A 12,197-nucleotide genomic window follows, 5' to 3' on the forward strand; every position below is an offset into this window, starting at 1 on the left:
GTTGGGGTAGGGAGACAGCCTTACCCACCTCACCAAACCTCACCACTTAGTTGTATTTCTAGGGGTATTCTCCTTACCCACTCCTTCCTAGTGGAACAAATCTGCCCATCCCTGATCTCTTAGCCATGGTGGGAGTCTCTATTTCCTTTACTCCCTTAGTCCCACTGGATTTCAGGCTCACTGGATGCTGCTCTCCTCCTTCTCCTCCAAACCACATAATCTGACATACCTTTGACTTTACCAGCCTCCATGGTGGATCCCTGAATATAACCAAATGTCATTTCCCCTCTTGTCATCTGATTATAAAATGCTACTTTCCTAATTATACTATCAGTTTTCCTCTCAGCTCGTCCAGAATCCCCAAGAATGGCTAGACTATCCTCCCCCTCCAGAGCCAAACAGACATGCTGGCCAACTGTAGTACTACAAAAATGGCAAGTGAGAGATCTACTAACAGTGGAGAAGGGTGGCCTCTGCCTCTTCCTCAGCAAGGAATGTTGCTTCTATGTCAACCAATTGCATATTGTAAAAGACAAGATCTGACAACTCTAGACGGGTCTTTAGAAATGTAAGAAACAGCTAGATGTCTCTGGCTGCTGGATCACTGATGGTACAATACAGAATGGGATACTGCCTTTCTTAACTCATTTTCTTCTCCTTTTCCTAATTCTATTAATTGTACCCTGTCTTATAACCTTCATGCCTGTATTTTCCTTTTTAAAAATAAAAATAACAAAAACAGAAACCCTTTCTTCTAGTCTTGGCTTAAAAAATATTAACAAATCTTGGCTTAAAAAATCATTCCCTCGGGAAAAATGTCCTTGATAAGTTCTAATATGACAGGTACTTTGAAACTATTTTTGCTTGAAAGGCACTTGAACCCACAAGATAACAAAAAGCAGGATGAAAGGCTGGCATGTCTGCTCTAATTTCCTGTCTCTCTGTCTGTCACCTTGAATAAGATCCCTGCTTGATTCTTAATTCCGCATAAACATGTTAAATACTCAAGGATTATGTGTGTCACCTCACGTATCACATTGCTCTTCAAGGCTGTAGGTACAGGGCTCTGGCTTTGTCCTAAACCTGCTGTCACCATGCATTTAAGAAACAGCAAAGCCTGAGCCCCCAAACGAGGTCAAGCATCTGTGATGACGTGGCTACCCTTTAGAGCTGATCCTATTATAGGAACAGGATTGGTTCTCTAAAGGAATAGGTACTTCTTCAGATTACCTAGTAAAATAAAGTCAAGTACACGTTAATCAGGGCTAGTTAATTATGCATACTTCTTGCACACTTGCCCTAATTATATCTTTATTTAAACCTAAAGCTAATTTCAATATACTAAATATGAACATAGGGTCACTGGATCCCATTATTTGTTCATTTTCCAAATGTGCTGACTCACTCTTTCCTATTTGTTTTTATGATCACACACCTCATTAACAGGCACATTGGTCCAGGTGCTTCAGTGATGTGGGATGTCCTTTTATATGCAGTGCTTTTATTTACTAATGGGCCAATGGCTTAGAGAGTAAAGCCAGGCTGGAAATCTGAACAGAGATATATATAGAGAGAGTATATGGAGTTTAAGAGACACCATGTAACTGTAAAAGGAGAACCTTACTGGTAGTCCACAGATTCACAGGGATGCACAGATTAATAGAAATCAGCTAATTTAAGATGTAAGAGCTAGTTAGATATATGCCCAAGTCATTGGCCAAGCAGTGTTGTAATTAATATAGTTTCTGTGTGATTATTTGGCTCTGGGTAGCTGGGAAACAAATGAGCAGTCTCTGTTTACATAATGGTGCCCAACATGTGTCATGGAGCCACAAAGACATGAAAACAGCTTAAGAGAAAAAGAGAACTTCTAGGTCCACAGAAACGAGAGCCAAGTGCAACTTCTTGAGAGCCATAGTTTTTGAAGACAGGCTCTGTTTGCTGGCAGCGAGCAGAGGCATGGCTCCTTTAAGCGCCTGAGCATTAGCAACATTCGCATTAGCAGCAAAAACTGCATGGCTTTAAGAGCCAGCTTCCTGGTTTGTACTGGCAGCATGAACTCTTGCTCTTTTGGGAGGTTCTGCACTTAAATGAGGGTCTATGAGCAGCATGCTACAAATTGATAAATGGCGACAATAGACTGGTTGAGTCCCTGAACCTGGGGTGGTGAGCATGGCTACAGAGGAGGTGAACATACCTCCAACATGTTGGAGGGGGTGGAGCCAACAGGTAAGGCTGTAGAGTTGGTTCTAGTCATGCCTGCTTAGTAATAATAATAAAAAAAGGTGTTCCAGGTCAGAAATGTTTACAGATACAGATATACAATAAAGACATATTCAGACATAAAAGACCTCTAAATGAGACACAGCATATTTAAAAATGTACATAGGCTTGGAAAACAGAAAAAAAAAAGAGTAAAGAAAGAGTACAAGTAATATAAAAGATTACAGACAAAAATTCAAGGAGTAAAGATAATTAAATATTAAAAAGTAATAGAGTAAAAAAAGAAGCCACATAAAAATGGAAAATACACAGAGAGTCTGGGTTATGTACATTATTGTGCTTGCTTTGCAGAGAGACAGTTGATTCTGGAGGCTGCTAAGGAAAAACCAACACATATATTTTCAAGGTATCTTGACTTCAAATTTTGAGTTTAAGGATCTGTTACTTTGGAAAAGAGGTTCTACTTTTGTTTCCACAGAAGATGAGAACCTGTGGATTCCTTCCAGGCTAATGTGGTTTGATGGAACAAGACCCTCCCAAAAGATCTCTGTGAACCCTAAAAATACTTTACCCAACAAACAGCAGGAAGCAGTTTGGAGAAAACTACACCCAAATTCCCCAAATTATTGTTTATAAATGTTTGTTTTCATTTAAAGGGGGTTGATTATAACTGTTTAATGATCAGTTTCTTAAAAAAATGGAGGGGTGAAATATGATATAGAGATAAATATTTTGCATTGGTATGGATCTTGGTTTATTGATACAAATTTAAGGTCAATTGTTATACGTATATTTCTATTCTTGTTTAAGGTATTATGTCTATACATCTCATTTAAAATGTAATACATAATTAAAAATACAGATTAATAGTCATTTAAAATAATCAAACTTGTCATGTTAGGTTTTCTAGATATACAGAGATATATTTCAGTTTGATAAATAATCTTCAACACTTCAAAGACCTATAGAATATGGCATTTAAGATGTTCTATGAACTTATACTTTTCTCAACAGTCAGACATGTCTGCTTCTAGTAGCACCAATTAGATGGCACTGAAGAAACTCATTATGGAATTTGTCTTCAATATAACAAGGCTAACCATTTGGGCAAGAAACTGCACTTGCCTGGACTGCTTGATGGTATACTGTATGAACTGGACATGGAGGACCCATAGAAAAGTGACTGTTTAACTTCCCAAAGGAAAGAATGGTCCTTCAGGGTTCCTCATGTAGGAGGTCCTTCTGCATTTGTGTTGCTTTCATTGGTTAATAATCTGCTTTGGGCCTGGTGATAGGGCAGAATTTAGGAGGTGGGAAGACAGAACTGAATTCTGGGAGGAAGAAAACAGAGTCAGAGAGAACCACCATGGAGATGCCAGAGTCAGACACGCTGAGTCTTTCCCATTAAGCCACAACCTTGTGGTGATAGACAGATTATTGGAAATGGGTTAAATCAAGATGTGAGAGTTAGCCAGTAAGAGGCTAGAGATAATGGGCCAGGCAGTGATTTAAATTTGTACAGTTTCTGTATGATTATTTCGGGGGTTAAGCTAGCCAGGGTGGCTGGGACAAAAAGCAGGCCCTCACTCTATCAACAGGTTCCTGCTTCATGAAACAGTCTGCCAGACATTCTGCAGAACACAGAAGAAAGTAATGGACAAACTACCAATAGAGGTAAAACAGTCTTTCAAATTTCCTACTTCATGGAAAAGTCTGGCAGATACTATGGGCCTATAGGCTGAAGATGGATGACCCAAGGTTACAGAAAAACTTTGGGTGACTATCCAGGCAGCAGGATGTCTCTGTCAATTCTAGAGTTATAGAAGTTGATTAGAAGATCTCCTAGAAACAGACATGCAATGACCACTGTGAAGAACAAGCTATGAAAAACTCAAACAAAACTTCCAAAGCAGAAAGACAAAGAGGACAGAAGGGCAAAGTCCATCCACATCTAGCCATAATTACACAAATATCTACTAGTCCAATTTATTTATTTATTTATCTATCTATTTATTTATTTATTTATTTATGGTTTTTTGAGACAGGGTTTCTCTGTAGCTTTAGATCCTCTCCTAGAACTTGCTCTTGTAGACCAGGTTGGCCTCGAACTCACAGAGATACACCTGCCTCTGCCTACCGAGTACTGGAATTAAAGGTGTGCACCCCCACCGCCCGGCCCATGCAGTATTTTTATAAAGACAAGATGGGTATTTTAAAATTTTCACTCTAATCAACTTATACTAAAAAGTTAAAACAAGAGAATTAACTATATTTAACACTAATACCCTTATTTCAGTATCCATCAATACACACCAGGGTCACAAACAAATGCTAAAAGAATTCATCAGCACTATAATACAGTTTGCAAACCCAGGAAACATTAAATTTTCAAACATTACAGGGATGTTAGAACAATGGGAAAGTATAACAGTACTATTATTATCAGTTATGGACGGTTGCATCCCTGTCCCAAAAGGACAACCTCAGGGAACTTCAAACCAAAAATTCTTCTATTAGGCCAGGAGAGAAGGAGAACAGGAAAGGAAAAAGGAAAAAAAAATGACAAAGAAGAAAAAAATCCTTCCAAATAGGGCCAGCAGGAAAAGATAACAAGTGTTTCTAACAAATCTAACACTAGCCAACTATGTGAAATAAAACAGTGTTGACAAAAAGAAAATGAGAATTCTCACCTTTTCTGCTCAGTGCAAGCAAAAGGAAGGTATCACCTGCCTTGAACACCCCAGAGGAAAGCACTTGAGGAACAGAAAAATATGCCTGCCAGAAGGAGCCACAAAGAAGTGCTCAGCGGTTTCTAAAGAATGGTCCAGGCATACAAGAGACTATTTTTTTTCTGTAGGATGAGAAAATGAAAGGTGTGTGTGTGTGTGTGTGTGTGTGTGTGTGTGTGTGTGTGTGTATGCATGCACACGCACGCATGCACTTGCACATGCACACTGCTTATGTCTGTTGATGCTGACTTTCTCCTTCTGGTAGTAGTCTCCTGTTGAGTGGGATAGATGTGACAGAATTCTGTTGTCTCCTACAGCTTGGCCTTCAATTTGCTCTGTACTATAGATTGGCCTTTAACCAACTTAACCATCCAAGTGCTGGGAATACAGACACATCTTTTGTTTTTGTTACACACACACACACACACACACACACACACACACACACACATTCCATTTAACAAAAAGATCCTATGAACTCCATGAAGTAAAGTCAAAGATGTTCCTTACTTTGTTGAAATACTAGTAGCATGAAGAATGGGAAGTGTGTAGGGGCTGTGTGTGTGTGTGTGTGTGTGTGTGTGAGAGAGAGAGAGAGAGAGAGAGAGAGAGAGAGAGAGAGAGAGAAATCATATATTGCATATCCAAATTAAGCAGCATAAAATAATGCTAAACACAAAAAATTCAAGACATAGCAAAGTAGTAAGAGTAAGCTATGTTTAAACCCCATGAAAGTACATATAAAATAATGAATTAAAAGAGATAAAGCACCCTTTGAGGGATGGATGGTACATGCAAAAAGAGGGAGGCTAAGTTCTGCTACATTTATTTCAGCAACAAGTTCACTGAGTTATTGGATACTTTTCTCTATTATGTACACTCTTTATAAACTGTAGTAAGCATTGGGCAATATACAAGTTTAATAAAAGAAAAAACTGTCTCTGAAAAAAAAAACAAAGGAAAGAAGAGAGGAAGAAAGCAAAGACAAGGGCAGACGGTTAGACATATATACTACAGGCCTGCCACTATCTCAAGAGGGTACGTTCTGGAACTAGGAACCTCTGGCACATTCTCTACTCACTCGAACAGTCATTTTTCCATGGGTAGGATTGAAACTTAACCAGAGAGTTGACTTGCTCAGCAATTGCTTAATAGTAACAGATTAGAGTCAGCTTTCTAAAGGCAGAAATCTCAATAACCTTTGGAGAAAGCCCTGCTTCTCTGAACAGTGTTAACTTGTGAAGTTGGTAACAGTGTCTTTCAAGGCACAATTTGTGGAAGTTCCTTTTTAGTAGTAGTGAAAAAAAAGGTAGAGTGGTAGGGAGGGAGAGAGGAAGGAAGGAATAAATTACAAAGAAAGATAAACATAACTAGTAAATTGAAATATGCAAGTTCTTGCCACTATTTGGGGAAAAAATGACATGCCAGTGTGCTCACAAACCACACACAGAACTGTTCATTGGCATGGATAACATTACTTTGTCAGTATCTTTCCAAAACAAGCCAAATTCCCTAAGCATGAATAAGACCTGTACTAAGCATCTGGTGATTAATTCTTCTGCACTTCTTTAAATGGGATGAGTCAGATCTCCAGACCTTTAAGATAATTTTATTTTCATTAAATAGTATTTAACAGCCAACTAGTGCCAAGGCAATTTCTAAAGCACCACAAAGGCAAATTCCGTGCCTATAAAGTATATTATTCTTTCCACTATTAAGTACAACTCTCAAGCTATGTAAAAAATACCATCGATTTGCAAGTTCTACTAAGCAGTGGGAAGAAAAGAGGAGAAAACAGGTGGACAGGTCAGAAAAGTCACCTCCCTTTAAGAGATAGGAGGAGCTCCTAGTAGAGGAATATGGTCTGAACATATGTCCCATTAGCTCTGCAGTTCAACAAGGAAAGGACCTGGTACACCCAGGACCTGGGAAATATCCAAGAAATGTTTGCCGAATTGATCTAGAAGGGTACTATGCCCATCTCCATCCTCCAGGAAGCAAGAAAGTAAATTCCTCTTGGTGTGGAAGTAAGTTCTGTTAGACAACATAAGGAACACCACCTCTCTGGATGCCATGGGTCCTTACCTGCTGCTGGACTGGCACTTGCTGTACCACCTGGGTAGGCACCGCTGCTTGGCTAGCCACAGATGTCTGTAGAGTCACTGTCGAACCTGTGTCTGAACCCGTCTCTGAAGTCTGCATGATGGTCTCTGGAATATACAAAAACAGTTTATAATGTTGCCCTTGCATTATAAACTTAATTGCAGCATTCTTAATATCAAAAACTGAGGCTTCCAAACATGTAATACCACTCAGCCCAACACTGTCACATTAACTCATGTATGTTTTAGTCATTTTGATCAGTTTTTAACTAACTAAACAGTAATAAATTAATAATACTTTTATAAAAGTCTTTATTGGTACCTCTTGACCTGAGACTAAAGAGGCAGAACTTCACTAAAAGCTATTGTCCTTTGATCCTAATTGTTAAAAGTATCAATTCTTTAATGAACTATGAATTTAAATATTAAAGCTATTCAATCTGAAATAGATGCTCATGTAGTGTACTATACTTTCTAGACACTTTTTGAGGCTATCAGGTGACAATAAAGAAGCATAACATAGACTCAATCATTTCTAAATTATAAAGTAATTATTCAAATGTTTTATATATACTAATATACTCTCAATTCAGCCACAGGATCACATTTTCTAATTTTCTTAGGCTTCTATGGTTTGATGTCTTCTTTTGCCACTTACAGATTCAATAAAAAATAAATGTGAACTTTCTGATATGTGGATAAAGGTAGGATACACTATTTAATTCGTAGTCTATGAAAAGTAATATATTGCAGTTTAAACCAGTAAAGAACACCATGAGCATTTATGTTCCTTAAGAAAATTAAATTCTCAACTATTCAGCTCTTTGGAGGAGAAAATTAATTCTAATCAAAATCTTTGTCACAGTGTGATCAATCTAATTCTTTTTTCCACAACAGGTTTAGAAATAGACCTTATAAAATAACAAAACCCGTTCTTATTTTGTAAATGCAAAATGCCCAAAGATGTTAAGAAACATATCAACGTGGCAAGAAAAAAAGCTGTGGCTGTGCTTTTTGTTTTAATGTCAGTGATGTTCTCTAGAGTTTCATAGTGGCTCTTCTGTAGGTGATGTGTGACTTTCTTATGGCTTTCTTGGTCAAAGTCCTAAAGCTACACCAATCTCTTTAGATACAAAAGTCTGGAAGTGATAGCTGCCACCAACTGTTCAAGACATGTAAAGGGCTCTTCTGAGTGTTTTTCATAAATACATTTACTCAAGAATATATTAATCCATGAAACAATCTAACTTTCACATTTAATTGAGTTATACTGAGGAAGGAAAAGGTGGGTGAAAGGTTAAGACTGAGGCTACAGCATCATTTGCACAGATAGGCTCACATTCAGCTCCAGGACTTTCTGGATACATGGGAGGCCAACCTGTAGAAAACTGGTGTGATTTTTTTTTTCAAAAGAAGCTGAAAAATCAAGATTTTTATGTGCAATAATACAAACTGTGGGCCTATTAAATATCAAGTGTGTTAGATAAATGTGCATTTGGACTAGCATTATAACCATGGAGATGCCTAAGATAAATGAGAATGGCATCATTCACTACACAAAATTCTTGCTTGATTAGGGTGATGGAAGATACTAATGCTCCATTTTTGGGAGCCAAAGCCAGGTTATAGTGCAGTGAAAGAGTGCTTAATTATCGCTAGGGTAGATCCCAGCACTGGCCATTCCCTTCAAAATTATCCTTTCTTTAAAGAATAGATAAATTAGGAACCATATCTTTTCCTTTTATGTTTTTTCTTCCATGACAAATAGGGAGAAAAACAGCAATCCAAAAATGAAAGCAAAACCTTTCAGGTCCTCTGATTTATTAAGTATACAGAGTATTGATTACATTTTGTGCTACAACAAAGGAGCTAAATATGTATGCAAGGCTTGCTTCTGTGCAAGGAACAAGGAATGGACCAGATACTGGATAGCACCTGCTACGAAGGTTTTCAGTCCCATAAGCTCCAGGGTGAGCAGTAGACCTTTGTTTGATGAACACACACGGAAACCACGTGTAGCCAACTAGTGCGTCTCCTTTACTCTGCTCCATCCCTAAAATGTGGGTTCCCACAGTCAAGTCTTTTGCACTAATACTCCCTCTTGTTTACTACAGAGCTAGTGGGAAGCTTTGCCAGGACTAGCTTATGTGCCAATATTTTGCGCTAATGATTAAAACTATGATATTCTTATTTTATAGGAGAGTAGTTTGTGGCTTGGGATGTCAAATCACTCATCACTTACACACACATAGAAAACAGAAAAGAAAGATTTGATGTCAGAATAAATTTCGTGCTCTTAATTTCGCAGGATACATTGGGAGCTGAGTTTAATAATACGTAGTGTCCAGGTAAATATAATGAGACTAACAGAGTGATAACATTCTAGAATGAAGAAACAATAAAGGAAGCAAAAATATGTCAGCTATTCAACAAGAGTAAACTAAATAAGTACTGGGAAATGATTGCTTTTCAATTTAAAGCTAAAGACTAGGAGAGAACTTTCTATTCGGCCTCCAGCTGTCTATTCAAAATCAAAACTGGCACAAAGAGCCCAATCTAGTGTACCCAAGTATTAATCAAACCCAAGAGTACTTTCTGCTAATTCTAATTTCTGTTCATTTGATTAGTTTTTTTTTAAAAAAAAAAAATATTAGATTTGTATGTGTGAGTGTTTTGCATGTATGTCTATTTGTTACCAAATATGTCTGGTTCTCAAGGAGGTCCAAAGAGGGTTTGGATCCACTGGGACTGGATTTATGGATGGTTGTGGGTCACCATGTGGAGGCTGGGAACATCCTGTATAAGAACAGCCAATGTTCTTAAACCTTGGGCATCTCCCAAGACCATCTGACAGACAGTTTCATTTCTCTCTAGTCCCACTACCTCCATCAGCCCTGAAGAAGGGACTCTCTAGCAGCCTCCTGACTTCCATAAACTGCCTTGAATGGCGATGACTACAAATTGGTCTCTCATTTACTAAGTCTTTTCCTTATGCTAGAAACCATTCTACTTAAACTGTGTTAAATACAACTGGCAGTTTAATTTCCAAAAGAAGACAACGATGTGGATGTTACCCTTATCAAACAAGTGTGGAAACAGACCTGGAGGGATTTTAAAAATTGCTAAAAGCATGCAGCCAGAAAGAGGAAGAATCTGAATTCACTCTAATTCTGTGTGGCTTGAAAACTATGCTTACAACCACTGGGTGTCCTGTGTTCCAGACTCATGACAGTATAGTTTCCAAACAAAAAGCTGGACACTGGGCATCAGAACAGTAATTTGGGGTTCTAACGTATGTTTTTTTAATGTACATTTCCAACAATCATGGAGATAGATCCATTCCACCACTATCCCTAAGGCATGAAATTATTTCCTTTACTGAAGCAATACTAATTCCAAACTAATAAATGTTTGTCCAGAGCCACTTTACACTCACTGACTCTGAAGACCTAATCTTAATGCAGCTCAGTAACCATATAAAGCATATTGAAAGAGTATAATCATCTGCACAAAGTTTGTTAGACACACTGACATACTGAAAGCATTCTGGGGAATCCCCAACATCTGTGCACAGTGAAGCTCATCCCAGGAGGGCAGTGTCCAGAACTTGCTACCTTAGGGAGCTGAACAACAGTTGGGTGCTTAGAAGGCATTCTCATTCACCAGCCCAAGTTTCTGAGACTTTGTTTATGTCTGGGGGTAATTTGGTTAGTTTTGTCCCTTTGGTGCCTGTTAAGTGATATTTGTTTATCAATCACAAGAGCAGTCACATTAATCTATTTTGATAAGCTAAATAACCCCCTGCAGTTTGCTTCTGATGCAGCCCACATGTAAATGACTTGTATATTCTTACAGGAGAGACATGCACAATTTCCGTCTAGTCATCCTTGCCTAATGTGACTGTCAGGTGTGTGGTGAGCAACAGATGCTTGTTTGACAAAGGCCTTTTCATTCTGGTAATTAGACAGTTGGACACACCCGCCTGCTAAGGGCTCCCCTTTGTACCGCCAGCTCTGGATGAGTCATGAGAAGCTAAGGCTAAATAGGCCACATTTTGAAAGAAGGTTAATTAGCCCCGAGGAGGAGGAGAAGAATATTGCAAAACCCAGCTGCTGAATGCAACAAATTAGCATTTTTTCAAGCTGATGGGCAAACCTAGGCAAATCAAGTGTGTTTGGAACAAACATGCCTTATTGCAAGTTTCAAAGCATTCAAATGTCCTTTGGGGAACTTCCTGAAAATTGTTTAATGCACTCAAATTCACAGTTGGATTCTTTTTAGCACATACAATGTACATGCCAAATTAATCGGTTTAATAATCTGACCTCGTCAATCACTGTCCAGCAGAACTTTATAAGCTTATACCAAGCTGGATTCACCTGATGCTTACTGGGATCTTCCATGAAATACTTTCTCTTCCATAAAGCAAAGCCTCATGTCTCATTCCACTAAACTGACTTTCAGTTTTCTATATGAAGATTGTGATAAAGATCTATAGTTTTCAAATTGCTTTTCCTTTTACCTTACCATAGGAAGACCAAAATGCTAAATCCCCTTTTGGCTTAAACCAACTTAACCAAAACCAACTTAACCAAAATTATTATAATAGTTACTTTATGGTAAAATAAGTTATATCCAAATACAGCTATACTCAACACAAATTATAAGAATTTTAGAAGCCTAATTCAACATAAGATCAAGAATGCTATTTGATAATTTTAAATTACTATTTTTAAACTAGAGAACAAGTAGTTTGACAGTAGTATATTTTTACAAGAAGAAAGAACCAAAATCATTCTAAAAATTCTGAAACATAAAACTCTTTATTACTAATACTCAAACTCAGTTAAACCTCCATTAACTACAATTATGGGTATAATGGGGCTAGAGAGATTGCTCAGTGGTAGAGCATATTTAGTGCTCTATTAGAGGGCTGCTTCCCAGCACCCACACTGGTCAGTTCACAACTCCCTTAACTGCAGCTACAAGGGATATGTCACCATCTTTTTATGGCCTACACACACACACAAAGAGAGAGAGAGAGAGAGAGAGAGAGAGAGAGAGAGAGAGAGAGAGAGAGAGAGAGAGAGAGAGAGAGAGAGAGAGAGAGAGAGAGAGAGAGAGAGAGAGAGAGAGAGAGAGA

At 38.1% G+C, this 12,197-nt stretch overlaps 1 protein-coding gene across 1 annotated transcript in view; it reads right to left on the reverse strand.

The window, feature by feature from the left end:
• The window catches only part of Rfx3 (regulatory factor X3), a 258,666-nt gene that overhangs the window by 125,046 nt on the left and 121,423 nt on the right, over window positions 1-12,197 (reverse strand). Inside the window, exon 3 of the mRNA XM_050159633.1 lies at window positions 7,038-7,162. Within this exon, the coding sequence (XP_050015590.1) occupies window positions 7,038-7,162 (125 nt within the window). The remainder of the gene's footprint in view (window positions 1-7,037; window positions 7,163-12,197) is intronic.

Source organism: Alexandromys fortis, unplaced genomic scaffold, assembly GCF_014885135.2.
Source record: "Alexandromys fortis isolate MF-2015 unplaced genomic scaffold, M_Fortis_MF-2015_v1.1 scaffold_10, whole genome shotgun sequence".
Lineage (NCBI taxonomy): Eukaryota > Metazoa > Chordata > Mammalia > Rodentia > Cricetidae > Alexandromys > Alexandromys fortis.